The 24,670-nt window shown below is 39.5% G+C and overlaps 1 protein-coding gene across 2 annotated transcripts in view; it reads left to right on the forward strand.

The window, feature by feature from the left end:
* cntn1a (contactin 1a) overlaps window positions 1-24,670 on the forward strand; it is a 72,427-nt gene that overhangs the window by 24,690 nt on the left and 23,067 nt on the right. For both annotated transcript variants that reach the window (XM_077517327.1, XM_077517328.1), the window contains exons 2-4: window positions 13,426-13,567; window positions 16,204-16,242; window positions 22,523-22,649. In XM_077517327.1, the coding sequence (XP_077373453.1) occupies window positions 13,510-13,567; window positions 16,204-16,242; window positions 22,523-22,649 (224 nt within the window). In that variant the 5' untranslated portion in view covers window positions 13,426-13,509. The remainder of the gene's footprint in view (window positions 1-13,425; window positions 13,568-16,203; window positions 16,243-22,522; window positions 22,650-24,670) is intronic.

Below are 24,670 nucleotides of genomic sequence, written 5' to 3' on the forward strand. Positions count from 1 at the left end.
ACCAAATAATACATCTCCTAATCACTGCAGACTAAAGCTTTGTGGGCAGGTTGAGGTCAAATTGATGTCTTTGTCTTTTGGCTGCTTACTGAGATTCCGATCTTCTGCTGAGTCTCGTCGCAGTTAAAAAGCTCGAGGGAAGCAATTTCCTTTTGAACCTTAAATCTAAAAACCTTATGAATTGGATTCACGCTCAATGGTTCAAGGGACACAAATCAGATTTTTTTTTTTTTTTTTTGTTCTCCTCAGGCGTCATGCTAGCTAGCGTAAAGACAGAACTAACTCATAGAATCGGATATCTTCCGATTGGATTTCGGCCTCTTCCGAATGTGGATTGAAATCGGATGTGTATTGATTATCTGTCAAATCAAGTGAAGCCTGAATACACAGATCAAATAAACTGTATGTACAGATTGGTACACCTGTGGTGCCCCAACTAACACAAAAAACACAAAATACCCTATGGAAAATTTGAACTACAGCAGCCAATTAAATATGGTTGAAATATACTACATTAGAGCTCTGCTCAATAAATAAGCAAAATAATTTCTGTGTGGAAGTTTCCGTCATTTAAATCAATGGCAGGAGACAGCCTAGGATGACCAAACTGTATGTATTTTGTGTTATTGTTTATTTCCTTGTTACCTCTGCCCAGTGTTTACACTTGTGAAGTTATTTATGTTCAATTTGCATGTTTGCGTCAACACAAGCCATATCAGATGTATCATTTTGAAAGTGCCGTGTAGAAAAACAAGCTAATTTATTCATGTTGAGCAGGTGGATCATCTATATTCACTGACCTGTTCTTAAGCATCAATGCACATTAAAGTGGGACACAGTTTCGGAGCGCACTTAAATCATGTTCGCCTCTTTATTTCGTTGGTAAACATTAGAATAAAAGAGACCTATTTCTACACACGCCATGGTTATGTTACACACATTTTGAATGCATTGTGCTATTTAACTAATTTGCTCCCAATAACGTGTAAATACGTTTTTTAATGTTCTAAGTGTCCCAAAGACGTATTTATACGGTTTTTTTTGTTTTGTTTTTTTAATGCTAAAGCATACAGAAGGCTTTTATGCAGCCTCTCAACTGCAAAGAACGGTTGCAGAAATGGTAGTTATTACACAAACGGCCAGCAGGTGGCAGCAGAGCAAAGGAGATCAACCAGAGCCATCTAGAAAAAAAGCTAAATTACTTACAATTTTGAATAGATTTGTGAAAACTGATGAAACTTAGCTGTCTTCTAATGCTAATTGCTGCAACACGGAAACAGATAGAAACATACTTTTTTTTTTCCTGCTGAAAGAAGAGACTTTAATCTTTCTTTTGATAGGTTCCATGCTTTTATAGCAATAGAACACAATATTCTGTGGGCCTTGCAAAATCAGTCAAAATCCAGTAAAACAGCCGGGAGCGAACGGGATTGTGAAAATGGCTGGGAGTGAATGAGTTAAAAGCAGAACGTTCGGATTAGCCTCCACAAATATACAGTATGTGTCTGCATGAAAATCCTGCAAAATCTACACAGGAACAAGCTCTGTACTGTTACTAGCTCAATCTCCATCCTGTACATTTGCATTTGTACATGCCGGGGTCTGAAGAACCAAAGAAAAGAAAGAAATCCAACAGCGGGGCTGATAAAAGATGCAATAAGCCTGGAAGTTCTGGTCTTTTCTTTTTGGAAAAGACTTCACAAGAGTGCATATAAATATGTATCTCTTCTCCCTTCATATTTCGGCAGACACGCGACGACACACCAAGTGTGTGGTGGTCGGGGGTGTGAAAGCAGGGCACGGCAGATTTCAGACTGAGCACACATGACTTGGCGTCGCAATGAACGTGTCTGTTTAATCACCAGAAAGGAAATAAAAAGAATGGGAAGTACAGAAACGCCTTTTTAGTGGAGGCCCATTTGTGCGATTATAGGGCGGATGGTTTTTCAATTTCACTGTGATCAAACACAAATTGAAACACGTTCGAAACTAAATGAGAGAAAAACAAGCTGATGATGGAAAACTGTTCATTTATTTATGCTCTATGATGACTTTTGTGTACAACACAAACACAGCAATGCAATCTCCATTCTAGTTACTTCAGTGAGCCCCCCACCCAAAAAAAATCAATTTATAAGTTCATTCTGTTACATTTTGCTGTCTTTCATACTAGTGTACCAGTAAAATAAAAATGTTGACATGAAAATGTACTAATAATAATCAAAAAATAAAATAAAATCTTAGAAGGTGTACATACATTTTCAGAAATAGACAGACTTGGTCAAGACAGGCAGCATAAAAAATAAATGGCAAATAAAAGTGGACCTAGTACAGGACCCTGTGGCACACCCTTATGAACAGATGTCAGAGCATACTCCATCAATTCAAATGGACTATTTTACATTTTAAAAGTTTATAGTAGGGGCGCGCCAAAAACTTGATTCTCATAAGAATTGCGATTCTCATCGAGTACAATTCAGAATCGAGATTTTAAATGTCCTAAAATCGATTTTATTTAAATTATTTTACACTGTCTTGCTCTTGTTTGTGTACTGGGAACGCTGTTCATGTTGTACCCTATTTGGCCACCTAGGGGCAGTGTGGTTCCGTGCGTTCTGATACACAGTTAAGTTATAGCCACATCAGAGAGTAGAAGGAAAAAGTCATGATCAAGTTATGTCGTTAAAATGCTTCTCTGTATAAATTCCTGAAGCTTTTTGTATACATTCCTGAAGCTTTTGAGGGCTAAAAGTGCCGCGAGTAGCGCGCTAATTAGCATTAGCGAGTCAGCTGGAGTAGATCACGAAAAATTATTTGGTCATTTATAAAATGAAGTAGAAATTCATTGTCAATCAAGTAATTTTGAATTGAAAATCGATTCTGAATGGAATCGCATTCGAATTTGCCACTTTTTTTCTCGTCATATTAAAAAGTGGCAAATTTGCCACTTTTTTCACGTCAAATTGCCCCCGCCCCCTAAAAATTTTATATATATATATATATATATATATATATATATATATATATATATATATATATATATATATATATATTTGTATGTCGCCCCTAATACGCCATCGTAATATCTTTTATGTTCGTTATATCTTTTATGTCTGCTTTCTCTTTTACGTCCGCTTTTGGACCGCCGTCAAAATCACGTCGAGGTCACCACTTGTGAGGAGACAGAATTAGCAAGTCAAGAGCCGGAACGTCCTTTTATATAACCATACATAAAAGAAAAAGCGAAGCTAACCGAGGCAAAGGTTCAAAAGCCGACATAAAAGAGAAAACAAACAAACAAAAAAAAGATGCAAACCTTCTGGAGTGATTCTCTAAGTCACCTCTTCAAAATGCTGATTTGTGTCGACAATGTTTTGTTTGTTCACTTGTTTGAATGCAAGGCTGCCGACTTCCCATGTAAAATTGTCTTGATGTTTTTTTTTTCTCTCTACCGTTTTAACGCCGACACAAGCGAAACACAAGCCCAGGTGCTCCTTGAACTGTGATCTTACCTGAATGGAATGCACTTGAGCTGAGGGTGCTTAAGTAGCATTTCACCTGCCGCGGCCTCACTTATTTACACACGGCAAAGGAGAAGGAAACAATGCCGATGATGAGTCAGAGGTCAGCCTCTTAATAAGTAGAGAGCATTGAAGCAAAGGAGAAGACTGGAAGCTCGCCGCATGTCTCCGATAAATTCACTCTGCTTTGGGTTTGTTGCTTGTTAGTGTTTTCGGATGGTCATTTGTCACTTGTTTAACTCATTCACTCCCAGCCATTTTCACAGAAGCAATCCCGTTCGCTCCCGGCTGTTTTACTGAATTTTGACTGATTTTGCAAGGCCCACAGAAAATTGTGTTCAATTGCTATAAAAGCATGGAACCTACCAAAAGAAAGATTAAAGTCTTTTCTTTCATCAGGAAAAAAAAGTATGTTTCTATCTGTTTCTGTTTTGCAGCAATTAGCATTAGAAGAGAGCTAAGTTTCATCAGTTTTCACAAATCTATTTAAAATTGTAAGTAATTTAGCTTTTTTCTACATGGCCCTGGTTATCTCCTTTGTTCTGCTGCCACCTGCTGGCCGCTTGTGTAACAACTACCATTTCTGCAACCGTTCTTTGCAGCTGAGAGGCTGCATCAAGGCCTTCTGTATGCTCTAGCATAAAACAAAAAAACAAAAAAAAACGTATTAATACGTCTTTGGGACACTTACAACATTAAAAAAAACGTATTCACACGTTATTGGGAGCAAATGAGTTAATAGAAAGATCTTGAAAATATATTTTTTAATTGAGTTGTACAAGTTATAAGTCACATGAATGGTGGACAAAGTTTTGATGTGATTTTTCTTGTTATATAACACAAAAAAAACAGACATTTGAATGGGGTTGTATAGGATGGATGGATGGATGGATGGATGATAGATACGACAAGATAGCTATTAGCTACGTTAGCTATAATACGATAGGTAGATGCAGTGACGTGCAGTGAGGTTCATGTCTGGTGAGGCAGATTTACAAATAAATGAACCTACAGCTTATTTATCATTTTGATTGGCAACATTTAACGTGTTTTGTTTAAAATTTCGTACCAGCATTTTTTCCGTAACAATATACAAACTGTAGCATAGAAAAAATAACTTTAAAATGTTATCATCTTACCTTTACTTACAAATGAAGTCTATGCGCCGCTTTTGGAAAATTCATTCAATTTTCGAGATGTAATCCTCCATTTTGAAATAAAATCAAAGCAACGAGAAAAAAATTAGTGGATGGCTGCACATGACTTGCTGTTAGCTTGCTAATACTACTTCTTCTATTGTTTGGCGCCGAGGAGTGCAGGAGGCAGGAGAACTGCGTGCCTCATGTCGGGGGGGCGATAGTGAGACCGGTGATTCTCGGCATAGTGACGTGAATCCACGCCGGTGAGGCTAAAAGCGAGCGCTCGCCCCTTCTTAGTATTTGAGCGGTAAATGTGAAAATTCAGCGATTTTCAAAAATAAAATCCAAAAATTGTGAAGTTAAATGAGAAAGAACTTTAACACTGAATAAATGTAACCATTTAATATATTTTTAATTTTATGTTTCCATGATGACCTGCCTCCCCTGACTGCACGTCACTGGGTAGATGCGACAGTGACAATGAATACATATGATACGATAAGAAAGATATGATTGATATGATACAATAAGTTTGATATGATAAAATGGATAGAAAGATATTATAGATATGATAGATGCAACAAGATAGATATAAGATAGATACGATATATCAATAGATACAGGTAGGATATGAATGATACAATATGAACGGTAGATATAGATATGATAAATACGATAGATACCAGACGATAGGTACGATTGGATAGAAATAAATCGATACAAAACATATGATAGATACTCGGGATGCATGATAATGCTATTTTCAACCGATTCCGATAAACCAATAATTTAGAAGTGCCGATGTCGATAACCGATACGTAAGCCCCAAATTGTTTGCAAAATTAACTTGAACACAAATATACTTTTGAGTCCTACTATAAGTCTCACAAATACATTGAAACATTGTATAAACTTTGCACAATGTTTTAACGTATGTAAAGCACCATGAAGCTGAACGTTATTGATATGAGCCACAACCACAGCAGATGGACCAGCATGGCATGTCTATAATTATCGCTGGATTCCTTTATGATCTGGTTTATCTGTAAGAAATCATATTGCCGATAATTATCGGCAGATTCCTCTTTCATCTGATTTATCTGTTTGACGTCAAATTTGTTGATAATTGCCGATAATCATCGACCACCGATATTATCGTGCATCCCTAAAAGATACAAAAGGTAGATATAGATATGATTGGTAGATACGATCAATATGATATGATAGGAGACGAAAAATACGATGGATATGAAAGATATTGATAGATTTACCCGCAAAATATGTCCGCGATTTAAACACCAAACAAAAGCAAACACAGGAAGAACGAGTGAAGTCGATGTGAAGAAAATGCTGATCATATGTCTGGACCACTGCTGGGCTTATGCATGTATTAGGGGGCGGGGTGGGGAGGGGGCGTCTTATGACGACTTGTGTGTTTGTGTGTGTGTTGGTGGGACAAGAGGGCTTAAAAGATTAAACAGCAGCCTGGCCACGGCCAAGCAGGAAAGAAGACCCCTGACTGAGGAGGGCGTCTTCAATTGCATCCCATTTGCATGACTCCCTCTGTCCTGCTCGGGGAATTAGCCCCTCTTTATTTCCCCCACAGTATCCACACCTCCCTCCCTCCTTCCCCTTGCATCCCTTGTGCACGCACCTCGGAGAGGGAGCCTCCATCCAGAGGCATCACAATGGAGCTCAGTATTTAGGACACTTGGCAGGGTAGGCATGTTGGGAGGAGGGGTCGACGGGGACAGTGTTGGGGGGGGGGGCTGCTAAGTAGCTCATCTCGCCTGGCAGTTCTTCACCGCGAGCAAGGTACGCACAGGACACTTTGCGTGACCTCATTGCCTTGCTTTTGCTTCGCGCTCAAGTGTGCTGACATCATCGTCAGCGTAATGCAATTAAACACACGGCTTGTTTTGATGGGCACTTTTTGTCAACATTGGTTCATCTGGGGCCCAATGCGTTTAATCCAATCATGGGAGAATGCCTTTGGACAGACCGGGGGGGGTGTGCAAACTTTTTTTTTCTCCGAGCGCCGCGTACAGAAAAATCAAAGGATGCTATAGGACAACTGTGACATCTGAAGACTTTATTTCATTTAACATGTTAAAACTAATCCATCAAGTATTTGTACTCTGTATAATTAGTTTTAGGATATGGATTTTTTTTTTAGGCCGATACCAATCCCGATATTTGGCAAAAATAAAATTACGACAACCAATTAACTGGTCGATTAATTAAAAAATATATAATGAATAAAATAACTTTATTTGGTCCCTAAATGTGTACAACAGTAACGATAGTAATTACTAGGGATGTGACAATAACGGCAATATCGTGATATCGCGATATTAAAACTGCCACAATATATCGTCGTTATCATGTCACGATATTAAAAGCTGTTCAAAAAGTCAAGTTGATTTCCATTTGTGCAGTTCTAGCACACTCTGGTGGCAACTTTTTTAGTGCCGTCTGATTTTCAAAAGCCATGTTTTGGCCCTTTTATGTTTCAAATCCACACTAATGGTCAGCTGAAGGGGAACAAAATATGCTTGTGAATCGAGTCAATATGTGGAGGAACTCAATACGTGCTTGCATTAGCAAGTAAGTGCCTCATATACATATATATATATATATATATATATATATATATATATATATATATTTATTTATTTATATATAATATTTATAATATTTTTATATTTTTTTATTGCTGTATTGTGCATAAACACAATATTGTCTGTGGGTTCTTTTCTTTTCTTTTTTTTCTTTTTTTTTTTACAATATTGTGACCTTTTTTGTATTGCTGATTTTTTTTAAAAAGCTCTTAGGGACCGCCCGATCGAGCACTAAACAAATGGACGGTTGGACCACAAATAGCCCCTGGACCTTATTTTGGACTCCCCTGGGTGAGCCTGAACTTGACTGAATCAGTATGGATTCCAGATAATTGCAAAGTGTGAGCTCATCCCACTCTGTCACCTAGATATTACACCACTGTGACTGAGTGGTGGTGAGATGGGGGGGGGTCTTATTAAATATGTCTCTCCTAAAGCATTTCATCCCATATCTTCATTGAGCAGATGTGGCATGAAGCAATTAAGCCGAGTACTCTGTGTAATGGAGTGCGCATCTCCCATCGCGACCTTTGCCTGCGTGACATAGTTTGTCATGTGTGACGCCACGTGACGGCTGAAGCGTCTTTTGAACGCATTTGAGACTTAATGATGATCTTGACGGAGGAATTGACGGACACAAATGTCAGGGAAGCCATTAAAGTACCGTATTTTCCGTATATAGGGCATTATAAGGCGCACCTTCAATGAATGACATATTTTCAAACTTTTCCATATATAAGGCGCTACAGTCGAGGCTTTGGTTACGTTACGCATCCATTAGATGGTGCTGCGCTAAAGGGAATGTCAACAAAACAGTCAGATAGGTCAGTCAAACTTTATTAATAGATTACAAACCAGCTTTCTGACAACTCCATTCACTCCCAAAATGAATAAAAAGCTGTTTTATTATTGTGTCTGAGGTAAAGTATTAGTAATAGCTAGCGATCCAAGATGGCGGGATCTTCTGCACATGCGCGTCACCGATTGTGCAGGGTCACCGATGGCGTCTTGACAGTGAGACCTGTTGCGGCTCAATATGGATCCACATATAAGGCTTTTAGGTGCGCCTTATAGTGCGGAAAATACGGTAAAACACTAACCCCGGATCTGGATCTATATCTGGATCCACATCCAAATGATGACTTATTCTATGGTCTGTACACCATCCCTTTTTTTTCCACAGTTTTGTAGAAATCCACTGACTCATCTTTTGCGTAATCCTGCTAAAAAACATACACGGGTGAGACCTTCCTTGCCTGAGGTAATCGCCGGCAACTGCCTCCCAAATTGCACCGCAGTACATTTCGTCGAGTCTTGTTGTGTCCCAGTCAGTTGATACTAAATCTGATATGACGTTCCACTCGTATTCTCCTGACAGACTGCAGAAGACTCTTAGGGAATCAATACTTTTTGCCATCAATAATTCATGAGTGAGACTTTTTGCGCATTGGTCGCTCCTTGGGTGGTAAAAATAAGATCTAATGCAGCGGGAAAATGGACGGCGGTTTCGACTCCTGAGCATACCTATCAGGTATCTGGAGTGAGACGATTTCTAGATGAGGTTATTGATTGATTCGTTTCCCAGCGACTGATGTAGCGTATTCCAATCCCTTCATTTTCAGTTAACAGGCCCAAAAAAACGTATTTTCAAGCAGAAATGCTGTATCTGTTTCAATTATTACACTCCACAATTACAAAATCAGCATAATCGTGAAAAAAAAAGATTATTAATACTCCTTTTTGAGTTGTTTAAATGTATATATTTGAACCTTTTTTTTTTAAATTTATTTTAAAATAACTAATTTAATAACTTTGGTTTCATCCAAAAGGAACTTGCATAATTAGTGTTCCAAAGAATTGTATTTGTCTTCAGATTTTTTTTGTTTTTGTTTTTTACTCTTGAACATTTTCTTATTTTGTACCAAAAAAGAAAAAAAAAATCATGTCAACATAAATAAATAAATAAATAAATTCTTCTTCTTCTTATTATTATTATTATTATTATTATTATTATTATTATTTTCATAAATTTTGTTTGGTCCAAAAGGAACTGGTCCAAAACGAATCTTTAAATTTTCTTGTTTTGTACCAAAAAATAATAATTAAATAATTGTTTAAATAATCGGGATTTCAATTACTGCTAAAATAATCGTGATTATTATTTTTTCCATAATCGAACACATGGAGTTACTATGCAGTTGCAATATCCCTTGTTAGGATGATGTCAGTTGCTATGCAGTTCCTATGTCCCTTATGGTGGTGATGTCAGTTATTCTACAGTTGCTATGACCTTTGTGATGTTGTCAGTTGCTATGTCCCTTGTGAGGATATGTTGTCAGTTATTATATAGTTGCTATGACCCTTGTGATGTTGTCAGTTATTATATATTTATATTCGTTGTGATTTGGTTGTTTTTCAACGTCTGTGTCTTGTCTGCTTTTGGGCCCAAATTCCGCACCTCACATGACCTGGCCAACCGGTTGATATCTGAAACGATTCCTCGGAATCGAATGACCATTTACCATCCCTAAGCAGAATCACATGTCTGCTCTCAGAACCAGAACAAGAGCAATCAGTCCTAACATGATTTTGACTCAGAGCAGAAAGTGGAGCAAACAATCGTGATTCCGAAGCGTGTTCTGCCAAATTGGAAAATTGACTGGTGGAAAACAAGGAGATGAAGGATGAGTGCAAATTTCCTCCCTTTCCATAAAGTATATGGTACGGGCCACTAATAACGTACAGTGGGCCACAAATGCCCCCCAGGCAGCCGCTTGGACACCCCGGCTTTGAGCAGTGCACATCTTCCCTTCTCCGACTGATTAGGACCAATCTAGCCTTAACCCCATCTTGGCTTCTTCTTCTTCTTCTTCTTCTTCTTGCGAGGATTACCGCAAATCTGATGTTAATGATTGCGGCTGTTGAATGTGTGATGGGGTGATGGGGGTCGTCGTAATGTCTTGTTTTTGAAGGCTGAACCCTCCAAATGCTTGCCCATCCCCCTTCCATTCGCTGGATCTGCTTAGCTGATAAGGAATGGATATAATTACATCCTATTATATCATAGGAGGAGGAGGGAGGGGGGGGGGGGGGGTCCTCTTCGCCTGGCAACATAAGGAGGTTATGGGGTCACGAAAACAAGTGCAAATGACAGCAGTGGTCAGTGGCTGCTTCAGAATCACGGAATTTGCCCCCCGGCCCCGGCAGCCGCCTCTTGATGTAATATGACTTCTAATCCGGGCGCAATCAGGTTGGGAATTCTACAAGCACTGCAAGGGGAATTGATTGAAATGATGCGAGGAGATGAAAGCTGGAGGCGGAGGCGACGGTCGGGGGAAACAAATCACCAGAATCGGTAAATAACTCTGGCGCGGCCTCCGTGTGATTTATGGGGGGGGTGTAAAAAACGGCGACGTTTGAGGTTGCTGTCACATCACACAGGCCCGTTGAGTTAGCGTGACGACGGGAGGGTGAGCTCCGAGATAGAAGGCCCGCTATTAAATTAATACTGATTACACGAGCATGCTGCTTCGCTTCTTCCACTGTATCCAGTGTGCTGGCAGCTCCTAATGTGATGGATGGCATTGGCCGCCTCGCCGTGCCGTGCGCCCCCGACGTAAAAACGAGGCTGCCTGTCATCTCCCCTGATCTCTTAAGTGCATCTATTACCGTCATGTGTGATTCACGCACGGGACGCGGCTTGTTTTCGCGAGCTGAGGAGAGAAAGGAAATGAAGGAGGAATAGCGATGATAAAAATACACAACAGCTTTGCACGACTTCAAAAAGAAGGACGTGGTGAATAGACGTGCGGCGGCAGGTCATCGGGCTGTAAATGACTGTTTGCATAGTTGCATTGCCGTCGCACCGCAGCGCACAAAATTGCTCCTTTTTGGATGGTGTTGCTAGGAGACGCCGGCCGCTCTGTACCCGAGCAGTTGAACACTTTGGAGAAGGATGAGCGGTCACATGAGTTTTATGCCAAACACTTTTCGTCTTCATTATACATGTGTGGTCGCCATGAAAAATACACGGGACCTACCCTCTGTTTACAAACCGGTTTATTTGTATGCGTGAACGGGCTTAGCTAATTTATGCCAGAATTTTCAGAAACGCTAAATAGTTTGGGGTATCTGGTCAAATGATTTGCATTATATCGTGGTACCTTGACCTTTGATCATAATTTGATCTGGTATTACGCAAATATCAAAATCACTCATCATAAATCATCATTCTCCAATGAAATGAATGTAAATGCCATTAATACGTTCAAGCCCACAAATAAACCATCAACAACAAAAAAATGTATTAAAAGAATAGCTGAATTTTCTAATGCAAAGAATCAAGCAGTTTGTTCGTCATCATAGCTGTGCTTTGACCACCAGGGAGAATTATTACACTTGAACCTGGATTCAATGGACGAATAGCGGTAGGGATCGACCGTTAAAACTGATTGTTTGTTAAATTGAACTATTGCACTTTTTTTGTGGCTTAAAAATCCCGCGTACAATACAAAATTATTGTAAATTAATATAGAAAGGCTTGAAAATGTTTGTAAAGTTTTAAAGTGTATCCCCACGATTGGCTGGCAACCACTTCAGGGTGTACCCCGGCTAATGCCCGAAGCCAGCTGGGATAGGCTCCAGCACCCCCGCGACCTTTGTGAGAAGCTAGCGGTTAAGAAAATGGATGGATGGATAGATGGATGGATAAAGTTTATCCAAACTTACATAGCTGAGTACTTAGCAGATAGCGCACTTCCTTTTTTCATCTCTGTTACCTTTGGATGCCATCGAGAATGACTCGACAAAAAAACTATCTACCCAAAATAGCTTGTTTAAGAGACATGTACTCGTACAATATGACAAAAGCTTATTTCAGTCAATGACAGATACAGGTAGACACGACACAACCCTTTTGGGCTGTGACGCTAAGCTAAATGTCAACGGTATCAATTGCGTCCTCTGGGAATGCCCTTTCCAACATGGCCGCCATCCAGCCGGTTCTAGTCTACTGTGGCAGCGGTGGCCAATTCTGGAACTAACTGATTTTGGCATCTACTGTACAAAGTGCTGTTTTGAGTGGACTGGACATTGTTTTCTGTCTTTTATATCAGAAATTTGTTAACTTGCGGTCTGTTAAATCAATGTTCATTTGTATACACAAATATAAGCAGGAGCGATAACATCAGTACATTTTTCAACCACCAAATTTTTCTGCTTCATTATTGTGTCCCATATTGAAATTCTTTTTGGAATAGTGCATCATTATTCAGCGGCTATAAAGGACTCCATTTGTCTTTGTCCGGGGGAGCGCTGCGATCTCAATCTTTTTGTGCTGTCACACCTCTTCGCAGCGGGCTGACACAAAGAATCGATAGCGTCTGCCTTGTGTTCAATTCGACAGTGTAATCAACACCCGGCGCTACACCAGTTGAACCGGCCTGCTTGTGTTGAACGCAGTCATACAACTTCTACATACACTGTACGAGACGGTACTTGAGATTTACCTCTACTCATAAAGCCATTTTAAGCAACCTATAACAAGACAGATCATTCCTGGTGTAATTCCTGGTATCAATGTCATTGTAGGAGGCACAAGAATTTAATTCAGCCATTATGAAATCCTAATTATCCTTCCCATTGTCTCCGCGAGCGCTTGCGGCCTCGACGCTCAGACAGCTGTTGCTTTTCATATTCGCTTAGCGTGTGCGCAGTTTGAGGTGCTGCCTGGCTGACTGCTGGTTATATTTGCGTGGCGTTTAACGTCTTGGGGGAGCGACGGGATGTCTGCTTCAGTTGAACCGGCACCGGCGGTTTGTTTTGGCCGGGGTCCACGTGTCCGTCAGTTGGTTTGAGCCTCGGGGGCTGACAGGAAGCAGTTAGCGTGAAGATTGCGAGTGACTTGGCGTGAAGGGAAGGGTGGCGACAACGTGGCACGTTTGATAGTTGTGTGACATCATGACTTGGAAAATGGAAGGAGCTAGACAAAGTCGAAATATCACGAAGGGAAATGGTTGTCAAAGTGTGGTGTGATAACATGTGCGTCCCACAATTGCAATATAACATCCTGTCATGACATTTGCTCGTAGCGAATGATCATTATCGTTTATTGATAACTGACTTGTCTTGTTGTGTCTCATTCAGGAGAACCAGGCGGTCCTGCTAATGTTCCATCACCTGAGCGTCTAGCTTGAAGCCCCTCCGCCCGGCGGTTGTCACGTGGACATCATGCCAAACCTCAGCCTGCTCCTCTACCTCCTTCTGCTGCTCTTTGGCGCCCCCGCAGGTCAGTGCCAGCAGCCGGGCCATCTCCGCTACTGTGCTACCTTGACTTTGGATTTCAACTCGTATCGAAAAATTAATTTTCCCTATTGAAATGTCATTTATCTGTTCTATCCCACCTGAAAAACACACAAAATTTTTTGTAAATTCGTAACATGTTTGGGGGCTGGGGGAACACTCCTGTCACGATTTGGGTTGGGTTTTGGTTAGTTTTTTGTTTAACTTTTGTCATGGTTCAGGTTTAGTTTCAGTTTGTCTTTATCCTCATGTTTCTTTGTCAATCATTATGTCCACCTGTGTTTTGGCCTGCGCTTCCTAATGTGTCAACCAATCAGCACCCTCTGCCACTTGTGCCTTGCCCAGCTGTGTCTCGTTGTGTGTATTTAGTCTCTTGTCTCCCCTCTGTCTGCGTCAATTCATTGTCATTTTCCTACTGTCATGCTGCCGGTTTTGTTCCACGCCTTGTCTCGTTTTACCCTTGTGTTTTTGTTTCTTGGTTAGTAGCTTATTTTTGCCTCCTCGTCTTTGTTTTTTTAAACTTTTTTTTTACCTCATGATTTGCCTCCTTGCCCTATTTCCCTGCACTGGGTCCACCATCACACCTCAATCGTGACAACTCCATTGCATTGTACTCTCTTAAAACATACATACCATCGTAAAGAATTCGATCATTACAAATTTTCATTATCTGTTTTTTGTTGTTGTTTTTTTTTTTTAATTCTATTTTATTATTTATTTATTTATTTTATTAAACTTTAGGGCCCATGTTAAATAAAAAAAGAAAAAAAAGAAAGAAAGAAAGAAAGAGAAAGAAAAATTGAAAAAAAAAATGCCTGTAGCAAATGTTTATTTATTTATTTATTTATTTATTTATTTATTTATTAAGAATTTTGTTGGTTTTAAATTTTGTTGAATTTCATTGGCTACCAATATGAGGTTTTCTGTTTTTGCACGCCAGTCCGGGGGCCCACTATACTTCAACTTCTATAATCTATAGCCTGAGACTCTTTTTATCTACCATGTTTACTAGATTAGATGATTACATATGATGAAAACCCAAACTGTATAAAATCTGCACACTGCTCATAATGTGAAAGCTTTTATTCTTGGTAAAGTGTGGTACCATGCCGGAAACAAAGCCTAGTGGACATAAAACATTGAGTGAGGAAAATGTCCTATCTGGAAAAAGATACAGCCTCCTCTGTGTACCTTGAGCTATAACTTGCAGCTATCCTATTGATTTCAGATGTACAACAAAAAGGGAGGAATATTCACGAGTCTCCAGTTTCAATTTACAGTTCCCCTCAAATAAACCGTTTTGATTTTTCTACCAGCACAGCACCAGCTCGGGTTATATCGAAATAATAGAAGCATATAGACCTCTCTTCTTCTTCTATGCACATAAAAAGTCGAGTGCACAGAGTGGAAAGCGCCGATGCATCAAAAGAGGCAGCAGCCGACGGGGTTGTTAGTGCGACTCAAGAAGATTGCCTTGACATTTCTTTTTTGGATGAAGGATGAAGGTCGGCGGCCAGTGTGGCGACAAAAACAAAAGTTGAGCGCACACGCGACACTGTGTAGTCGTCGTGACCAATAGTTTGATGCAACCACAGTGGTGTTCGCTCATATAGCAAAGATTGCCATGCATTTGCATTTATGTTATTGTTTATATTAATTTGTTCAGTTGATTCGCTTGAGGTTAATGTGCCCTTGAGTTTTATTTGCAGCCTGAAGATCACGTTAATCGTTTTCAAATATTCTATCACTATGTGACGTTTTGGCAATAGTATTTCCCTTATTTACAGTATGTTACATAACAAAAGGATTTATCACAACGTAATTTGACCCAACGTACGCAATATAACATAACAGCAAGAAATTGTTTGTACTGTACGTATAAATGTAAGAAAATGTAATGTAACACATCGCAACAAAACAACGTCGCATAACATAACAGAATGTAACAATCTAACGTAACAAACAACACAAGGTAACAAAACAATGTGACATATAATGTAACAGCGTAATGTAACATCATGTAACGATGTAACCTAACCTAATGTAACTAAACAATGTGATGTAACAACACAACATAACCGTGTAATGTAACAACATAATGGTAACATAATGCAATACAATGTTAACTCTTTGACTGCCAAAAACGTTTAATCACTATTAATAAAATCACAATGTATGCCGCCATAAACGTGAAATGACATCAACAAGGTTTTTTTGTTTTTTTTAAATCAATGGGCAGTGCAACATCTAAGTGCAGCTCTGCCTGGTCAATGGGTTGTGGAATCAAAAACACTCACTAACTATGGCCACCATATGGCAGCATTGTATCTCTTCAATGGGCTGCCCGTGTATCAAATTACAATGAAAGATGAAGAAATCTGATGAAATAGAACGTTTTCAAGGGTGACGTGAATGATAACGTTTTGATAACGTGGCAGTAAAAGATTTAATGCAGTATTGCATAACATGGAAAAGTGTTACTGAGGTTTCTGAGCGCTTTTCATCAAGTCAAGTCATAAAAGCAACATTTACATCATTATCTTAATCTTAAACTTTTTCTGAATCCAACTTGCACAGAGCCACCAAATATGATTACATATGCTGACACTGTTTCCATTACAGATACATCTATGCATGAGGAGGAACCTGACTTTTATGGAGGTAAGAACTATTCCTAATAATGATTTGACCTTGCTGCTGTGAAACATTACTGGACTTTAAAATCATCGTGAAAATAGTCTTTAGAGTTCATATCATTAAAACAAATAAATTACATTCCTGTTCAAGCATTTGGATTCAATTTACCGAAGATAAGCTACTGCGCTGACAGCTTGATGATGCTCTGGCCTTCAAAGGAGACATGCTGTAAATTTAAGGTCAAAGCACTTGTTATTATTTATCATCGTGATGTCACGTTGTTCCTGGATCTTTTGGTTTGCTCACAAATCATATGAAACCTGAAGTATTAAATCATTTTATGCTGGATTTTCTTTGATGTTAAGCAGACAATGCATTACACAGTGCATTTATGTGAGGAGCGTCTGACCAAAAGTTACCCAGTAACGTAACATACAGGACTGTCTCGGAAAATTAGAATATTGTGATAAAGTCCATTATTTTCTGTAATGCAATTAAATAAGCAAACGTGCCACACATTCTGGATTCATTACAAATCAACTGAAATATTGCAAGGCTTGTATTATTTTAATATTGCTGATGATGGCTTCTAGCTTAAGAAATCTCAAATATCCTATCTCAAAATTTTGGAATATTTCCTCAGACCAAGTAAAGAAAAATACCATAATCAGCAATATTAAAAACAATAAAAGGCTTGCAATATTTCAGTTGATTTGTAATGAATCCAGAATGTATGACATTTTTTCTTATTTAATTTCATTACAGAAAATAATGGACTTTGTCACATTATTCTAATTTTCTGAGACAGTCCTGTAATGACTTTATCTGCAAATTTTTGTGGCTCCAGTGGTCGGATGTAATCGAATAAAATGCATAACACAGAAACAGAGACAGAGACACGAGCTCAGTCTGTTATGATTTGACTGTTAAGACCAAAGCCTGTCCCACTAGAGACTAAAAATATCCAGATTTACAGTAGACTGGTTGCTGCGGTGGTTCCAGTACCCTTGGGCAATCAACTGAATCGCCAACTGCTTGGCTTGCACCATCATTTGTACCCTCATTGCACGGCCATATGTTCCCATTTGTGTACACACGTACAAAAATTGGTGGTGCAAAGCAGTCTCCAATTGCCCAGTCACATGTGCAGCCAACTACATCATCCACAAGGGATCTTCCAGTTTATCTGTATGAACGCTCTATGGGGCCCATTCACTAAAGGTTTGCGTCGCCTTTGCGCGGCGCCAAACGGTAAAAATGGAGCAATCCGGGAGTGTGAACTCCTTCACTAAGTGCCCTGCCGACCAGAATGCGCCACGGTGCGCCGGTGTTATTTACGCGTTTGTACATTAGGTAATTTGGATAAATTTGACGCAAAATATGCCCACCCCAATGCAAATGAGACTCATTGATATGCAACACGGAGTTTGCGTGACGCAAATAACGTTTATGGAAATCATGTATTAACCTGCCGCAACCTCGATCCCGGGATCATGACAGTAGTGCATAGCACGGTGCACGTCGCTCTCTGGCTGTTCACACAGAGAGGGGAGAGAGCGAGAGAGGGAAGGGGACATTTCTCTATGTTGGTTCAGGACACATAACGTAACCCGGGCTGATCGGCAATGGCGGGGAGGCATTTTACGATCATTTTTACGTGCCAGATGCATACTGTACGCCCACGTCAACCTCTGAATATATATTTTTTTAAAACAATCGCACCATTAATTTATACTTTATGAATGAATGACGTTGTTGTCGTCCTCTCTGCTCAGTACAGCTTAATGGCGCAATAAGCGCTTCCTCTCGGTCCAACCTCGCTTTCTGATAATGTCATCTTTCTCGCAACTGTTACTATAACGACCATGTTCTTGGCGCAAATCCATTGCCATGCGTGGCAAATCAAGTGCAAATTTGCTCCAAGCTGTCAGTTTTGTGGGCACGTTTGCGCCGGTATACGATTAGAGCAATATCCTTCGTGAATAGGTTAGTAACTGGGCGCAGACTGCGGGTGCAGTTGTGGTACAATATTTGGCGCTATTAACGGCATTCTTAGTAAATATGCCCCTATGTGTGCGCCAATCTCATACCTCTGAACCCGGCGAGTCAATTTCTACTTTTAATGGGAATGAGGGGAGCCCCTTCAATTGGCTGCATTCCATCCCATAATGGCGAACTGTCAAGCAATTACCAAAAGAAAGAAAACACTTTTTTTTTTTTTTCATATTTCTTGTCAGTTTTTGAAAAAGATTGTGCATTGGGCTGGTATTTTCTAGTGTACCTTTGTGTTTTACTCTCTGCAGGTTGTTTCCCCCCCCCCCCCCCCCCACAGCGAGAAACCTAAATTGTAATCAGACTGTCAGCGTGAGGTGTGCTGCGGGGGACAAAATAAAGCTTGCCGGTTGGTTACTCTGGAACAAGTTTCGATATTGCGAGCAGGTTGAATGAAGGGACAAAGCGTATTCCCCTTGTAATTTTGTCACCAAGTGTTTGTGTGCAAAACGCTGCATATTCTGTGATTGGGCATATTTATAGCCGATGACGCAGTCGTGGCACAAGGCGGCAACAGCGTGTAGGTGGTCTTCCCGCCGAGATGCTCAGCAGAGTTCTTTTGCTTTCCCTATGGGCAAGATGTTATCACGGCAATGTCGATAGCGCTGCTACTTCTCTTCCTCTTCTCTCACTTCACACCCACGCGTGACTTTTAAAAGCTGTCCAGCTATATGTTCCCTTCTTCTCGAATGCCAAATCGCGCTTCAACCCAATGAGCTGGACGGTTTCTATGCCGGTGTTGTTTTGAAAATTCTGCGCTGCCTTCAGTCAGTTACAAAAGAGGTCATTCTTTTGTTTTGAAGCTTTGCCTTTTCTGACACAAACAAATCCAGCGAGATGTTAAGACTCTGCTGGTATTAAAGATTTGGATTTGTGGCAAAAGAAGAAAACACTGTAATCAGATCAGCTAGTTGTGAGAGAGAGATGGCAGTCACTTCAGTCTCGGTGGAATAATTCCATTTGTGGCGCACATTGATTTCAGTCCGCGTATGTGTTTTTCACTTCACAGATGAGTCCCGGCGTGCTTGCCATGCTTTAAGCTCCTCTGGGAAACGTTCCGTTATCATTTGGACTTGCTTTTGGTCAGTTAGTGTGCGAAGTAAAGTCTAAAGAATCTATTGAGTTACATATGTGACTAATTGGATACAATGCAGATAAAATGACTGTTTTTGTATTGAGTAAGAGTCCGTAGATTGTATTTATTTATATAATTATTTATTGTAGTATGTGCGTAGGAGGAAGTCGCTCTTTTTCACTGAGTGTAAATGGGCCCTCACTTGTTTAGCACATGGACTCAATCCATTCACAGTCAAGAGTTGCCAAAAGAGGAAACCGAGAGATGCTTGATTCCATACATAAGAATAAGACGGTAATACTGTATTGTAACAGAAACATTTGTCGTTTTTGGGACGATGGAGCAAAACATTGGGGTGGTTAAGAAAGGGGAATTATTATTTTGACGCAGCTTCCTTCCTAGTTATCAATTTGACTTGAATCTAAGCTCCAAATGTGAAGCCATAAAAAGTCATGTAGGAGACGTTTTGTCTTCTCTCCATTTGTAGAAATTGTTTAGTCAAAGGACTTAAAAAAAAGGGGTGGGGCTTTGTTGACTAATTTTGTCTAATTAATTTGATAATTAATTGTTTTTCATATACAATTAATACACATTATTTATTTATGTATGTATGTATGTATGTATGTATGTATTTATTTATTTACATATTTATTTACATATTTGTTTATTTATTTTTGAGAATGTTTTTCGAACATATATAAATAATACAAATATCACGCTGTTCAATTTAAATTTACAAAAAATATAAGAAATAAGGGAAAATAATCATCATCATCATTATCATCATCATCAAAATAATCATCAATAATCAATTCTAAAGTGTCGACCTCAATTAAAAAATAATTTGGATAAAGGTCTTGAATTTAGAAATTTACATTATTAATTATTCAGTCTCTGGTGTAATAACCTTATTTATTGATTGATTGAATTTTTATTTTTCATTTTATTATATTTATTATTATTATTATTATTATTATTATTATTATTTTAATCTCTGGTGTAATAACTTATTTATTGATTGATTGAATTATCTTTTATTTTATTATCTGTTCTCATTGCTTCTGGACATGTAAATTTCCCAGAGGGAGCCATCCCCAAGGGATCAATAAAGTCAAGTCTAAGTCTAAGTCTAAGTCTGAGTGTGAATTGTCCTGAAGTAGGTTTGTGAGTGTGGATGGTTGTTCGTCTCTGTGTGCCCTGCGATTGGCTGGCAACCAGTTCAGGGTGCACCCCGCCTAATGTCCAGAGCCAGCTGAGATAGGCTCCAGCACCCCCCGCGACCCTTGTGAGGAATAAGCGGTTAAGAAAATGGATAGATAATAGTTAAATAAAAGTTAATTATAGATGACAATTTTTCCTGTTCTTAGATTCAAAAAGGGTTTAAAAACACCTTTTGCCACTTGCTGCTGACTGAAAACGACATCACGTGTGCTCAGGGCTCAGCTAACGACCAATCATGGCTCAGTTTGCTCACGTCGCGTGTTCAAACCCAGAAAACAGCCGAGCCGTGATTGGTCGTTAATAGGGGTGTGAATTGCCTAGTACCTGACGATTCGATTCGTATCACGATTCACAGGTCACGATTCGATTCGATACCGATTAATCCCGATACGAATTTATAAGTCGATTGTTGCGATTTTTTTTCATTCAAATTTAGAAAATACTAATCAGTAAGCTTGTAGAGTGTAAGATTTATATGAAAATGTATTATTTATTGATCTGAAATTTCAGTCTTATAGAGGTTGTAATCTGTTTCATTTTTGAACAGCATTAAAATAAAATATTAAGGCTTAATGTTCCGTTCATATAACATTCTTCCATGCTCAAGGTGTGAATCCTAAAAAAAATAAAAAAAATAAAAAATAAAATAAATAAAAATCGATTCTGCCGATTATTGAATCGATTCGAGAATCGCGCGATGTAGTATCGCGATATATCGCCGAATCGATTTTTTTTAACACCCCTAGTCTAGTCGTTAATGTAGTTACACATAGCACACAACATGATTAAATGCTCATATATTGTAACATCACGGCGCGCATAATTTTGTAAAATTACACAAGTTCATCAAGTTCACATATCACAATCAGAACACATCGCATGATGTAACTCAGTGTCACAACTCAATGCCGTGTCATTTGGTCAGGCAAATTTGTCTTTGATTGCGTGTGTCAAATTCCCAACAAAATTGTCACTCCACAGTGAGATATGGTTGGTAATTTTGACTGCATTAAAGTTTAAAAAAAAGTTTTGCCAGTTTCCAAACTAATATTGGAGATAGCTCGCAATATGCAAATAAGGCAGCTGTGTGGGTTGTGGAGAGGACACAGAGGCAAGTCAGACACAAGTTCACGAGAGGGTGCGAGAGACCGCTGTGTCTCCAGGCCTTCTGTGGCCTGCTTTGACAACCCCCCTCCCCCGCCATCTGTCATATCCCACATTACAGTAAAACAATTGGACCGCCACCAGGAGTCATCGCTATCCTCAAATAGAGCGCGCTCCTCTTCTTCTACCTACAAATAATTTATTCGCAGCGGGGTTGCTAATGTTCTCGTCACTTGTGTGTGTGTGTGTGTGTGTGTGTGTGCTTATAATTTAAATTCCTTAAAAAAAAAAAATCTTGATCTGCAATCCTCCCTCGTTCCCAGAACAGATTTTCTCACTTAATTCGCCTCCCATCGGCCCTGCGGTGCCTCATTTCTAGCACTTTCCTGTTATTTCTAAGTAACTAAGAGTGCAACCAGCGAGATTAAATCCATCTTGCCACGTCTTAATTGCAACAGTAAGAACTGAGGCAATCCTGAATCTTGACGTTTAGGAGATCACCATGCATCTGCATCACATAAAAAAAAAAAACCTTAATATGCACCAGTTGGGCCCAAAAAGTCACCTTGTGGATTTGGCTCGGCGAATTATTAGCTGGAATGTATGAGAAAATACAGCAGCAGTCAATTGAGCTGTATTTATGGTCTAAGAATTTCAGTAAAAGTTCCACATATCCTTTAGAAAAATGTATTTTTTCCAGCCTCAATGCCAAGCTAAGCTGTCACACATTTTGATGGAAGCGCCCCAGAACTGTCACCAGGACTCACCCGGACGTTGTTGATGTTTGTAGAGCCGTCCACCTGGTGGTTGTTGTTGTTGTTGTTGTTTACCTTCGGCCCCGTTTGCCCGCAGATGAAGCCACAGGTTACGGGCCGGTGTTTGAGGAGCAGCCGTCGGACACCATCTACCCCGAGGAGTCGCCTGAGGACAAAATCACCATGAGCTGCCGGGCCCGGGCCAGTCCACCTGCCGCATACAAGTAACATATGTTCCACATCATAACTGCTTGCTTTAGCACCTTCCTCCACTTCACGTTTCTGATGAGTATACAGTGAATGATGACATTGCAAATTACATTACAGGTTTTTATCTCCAGATTTTGTGCAAAATTTTTTTTGTGGTTGGTGGTGGAATGAAAATTGACTATTATATAGAGATGTTTGACATCACTTTTTTTTCCAGATAGTATTAGTATTATATAGTATTCACTCACCGATACAGAGTACCGATACCGCTAGTACTTTAGGTGTTTAAAATTTCATTTAACACAATGACAAAAAAAAAAAAATAGATGATTGATGATGATTTGACGATGTGTCAGACTGCCGCAGTATAATGCCAACCACTGCCAAGGAGGACTTACTCAATGTTCATTTATTTATTTTATTTTTTTGCCTTAAGTACCGGCAGCCTACACGAGTACACGAACGATACCTTAAAATAAGGCTGGTATCAGCCTAAAACCGATCCCTGGTATTATGTTATTACAATGATGAAAACATGTATTAAGAGTGCAGAGAGTTCAAATGAAAGAAAAAATATATATATATATATATATATATATATATATATATATATATATATATATATATATGCTGTATATAAAATGTGAAAACAATACAACACTGTGCTAAGTGAGACTGAGATAAATGAGAAAATAGACAGGTGCAGCAAAGTGGAGACTGTGGGCAGCAAGAAAGCATACCACTGAATCAAAAATGGAGACTATGGGTTAATGAGAAAATGCACAGATGAAGAAAAATGGAGACTGTGGGCAACAATGAAGGTGTGGGCCACCGCAGCAAAGTTGACACTATGGGCATCGAGAAAGCAGAACACTGAATCAAAAGTGAAAGGCAAGAAGGAAGACAGCTGTGGGCAGCGAAAAAAACTGACAGCTGAAGTAAAATGGAGACTGTGGGCAATGATGAGGGCGGGACACTGCAACAAAGTAGACACTAAGGGCATTGAGGAAGCAGACCACTTAATCAAAAGTGACTGTTAGCGAGATGATGGACAATTGAAGCAAAGTGGAGACTGTGGGAAAATGTAACACTACAGAAAAGTGGAGACTGTGTCCAGTGAGGAAACAAAATGAAACATATGGGCAACGATGAAGGTGGACCACTACAGCAAAGTGGACACTGTGGGTATCAAGAAAGTAGAGATTGTAGACAGGGATAAAGTAAAGGAGAATCTGTGTTCAGCCAGAAAATAACCGCTGAAGCAAAGTTGAGACTGTGGGCGGAGAAAAAAGAAACCCCTGCAGCAAAGTAGAGACTGTGGGCAGCAAAAAAAAAATCACGTCTGCTGCAAAATGAAGACTGTGGGCAGGAAGGAAACTGCTCGCTGAAGCAAAATGCCGATTGTGAGCAGTGATGAAAACGACCACTGCAGCAAAGTGGAGACTATGGGCAGCGATAAAACTGACAGCTGGAACAAAGTGGAAGCGATATTAACTGCACAGACATTGTAGATGACACTGGAGTTTTGCAAAAAAAAAAAGACACAAAAAGCAAATGAAAACGACGTTAAACCGTTTACTGTGTTCTTCTTTTCCATTAGACGGCAACAATATGCAAATTACATCATTTGTCCTCCCACTAACAATGATTTAGCTGTCGGTACAAGTGGTTAAACGAGGGGAAAAAAAAATAATATGGCAAATAAAGAAAATGTTGTTGGCAACAGTTGACACTTCATTTCACAGTGCAGCAAAGCGAAGACCGTTTTATGATGAGCTCAGCCAATTTGCATGCAAATGTATGTAAATGATGTTCCTCGGCGCGTCTTCATACTCGTGTCATCTTGGCGCAGATGTCAATGCAAGTCGCACGCATGAAATATATAGATGTTGGTTATGTAAGAGTTTTAAAAAAAGATGCTAATAAAAGAATCTCAACCACCAGAAGGAGCAGCACAACGAATTGTATTGCAGCATTAAACCATCATTCTTCACATTCCATTTAATAATTCATATTTCAAATCAACTGAATTTTC

The sequence above is a fragment of the Festucalex cinctus genome, chromosome 3 (genome assembly GCF_051991245.1).
Source record: "Festucalex cinctus isolate MCC-2025b chromosome 3, RoL_Fcin_1.0, whole genome shotgun sequence".
Taxonomy (NCBI): domain Eukaryota; kingdom Metazoa; phylum Chordata; class Actinopteri; order Syngnathiformes; family Syngnathidae; genus Festucalex; species Festucalex cinctus.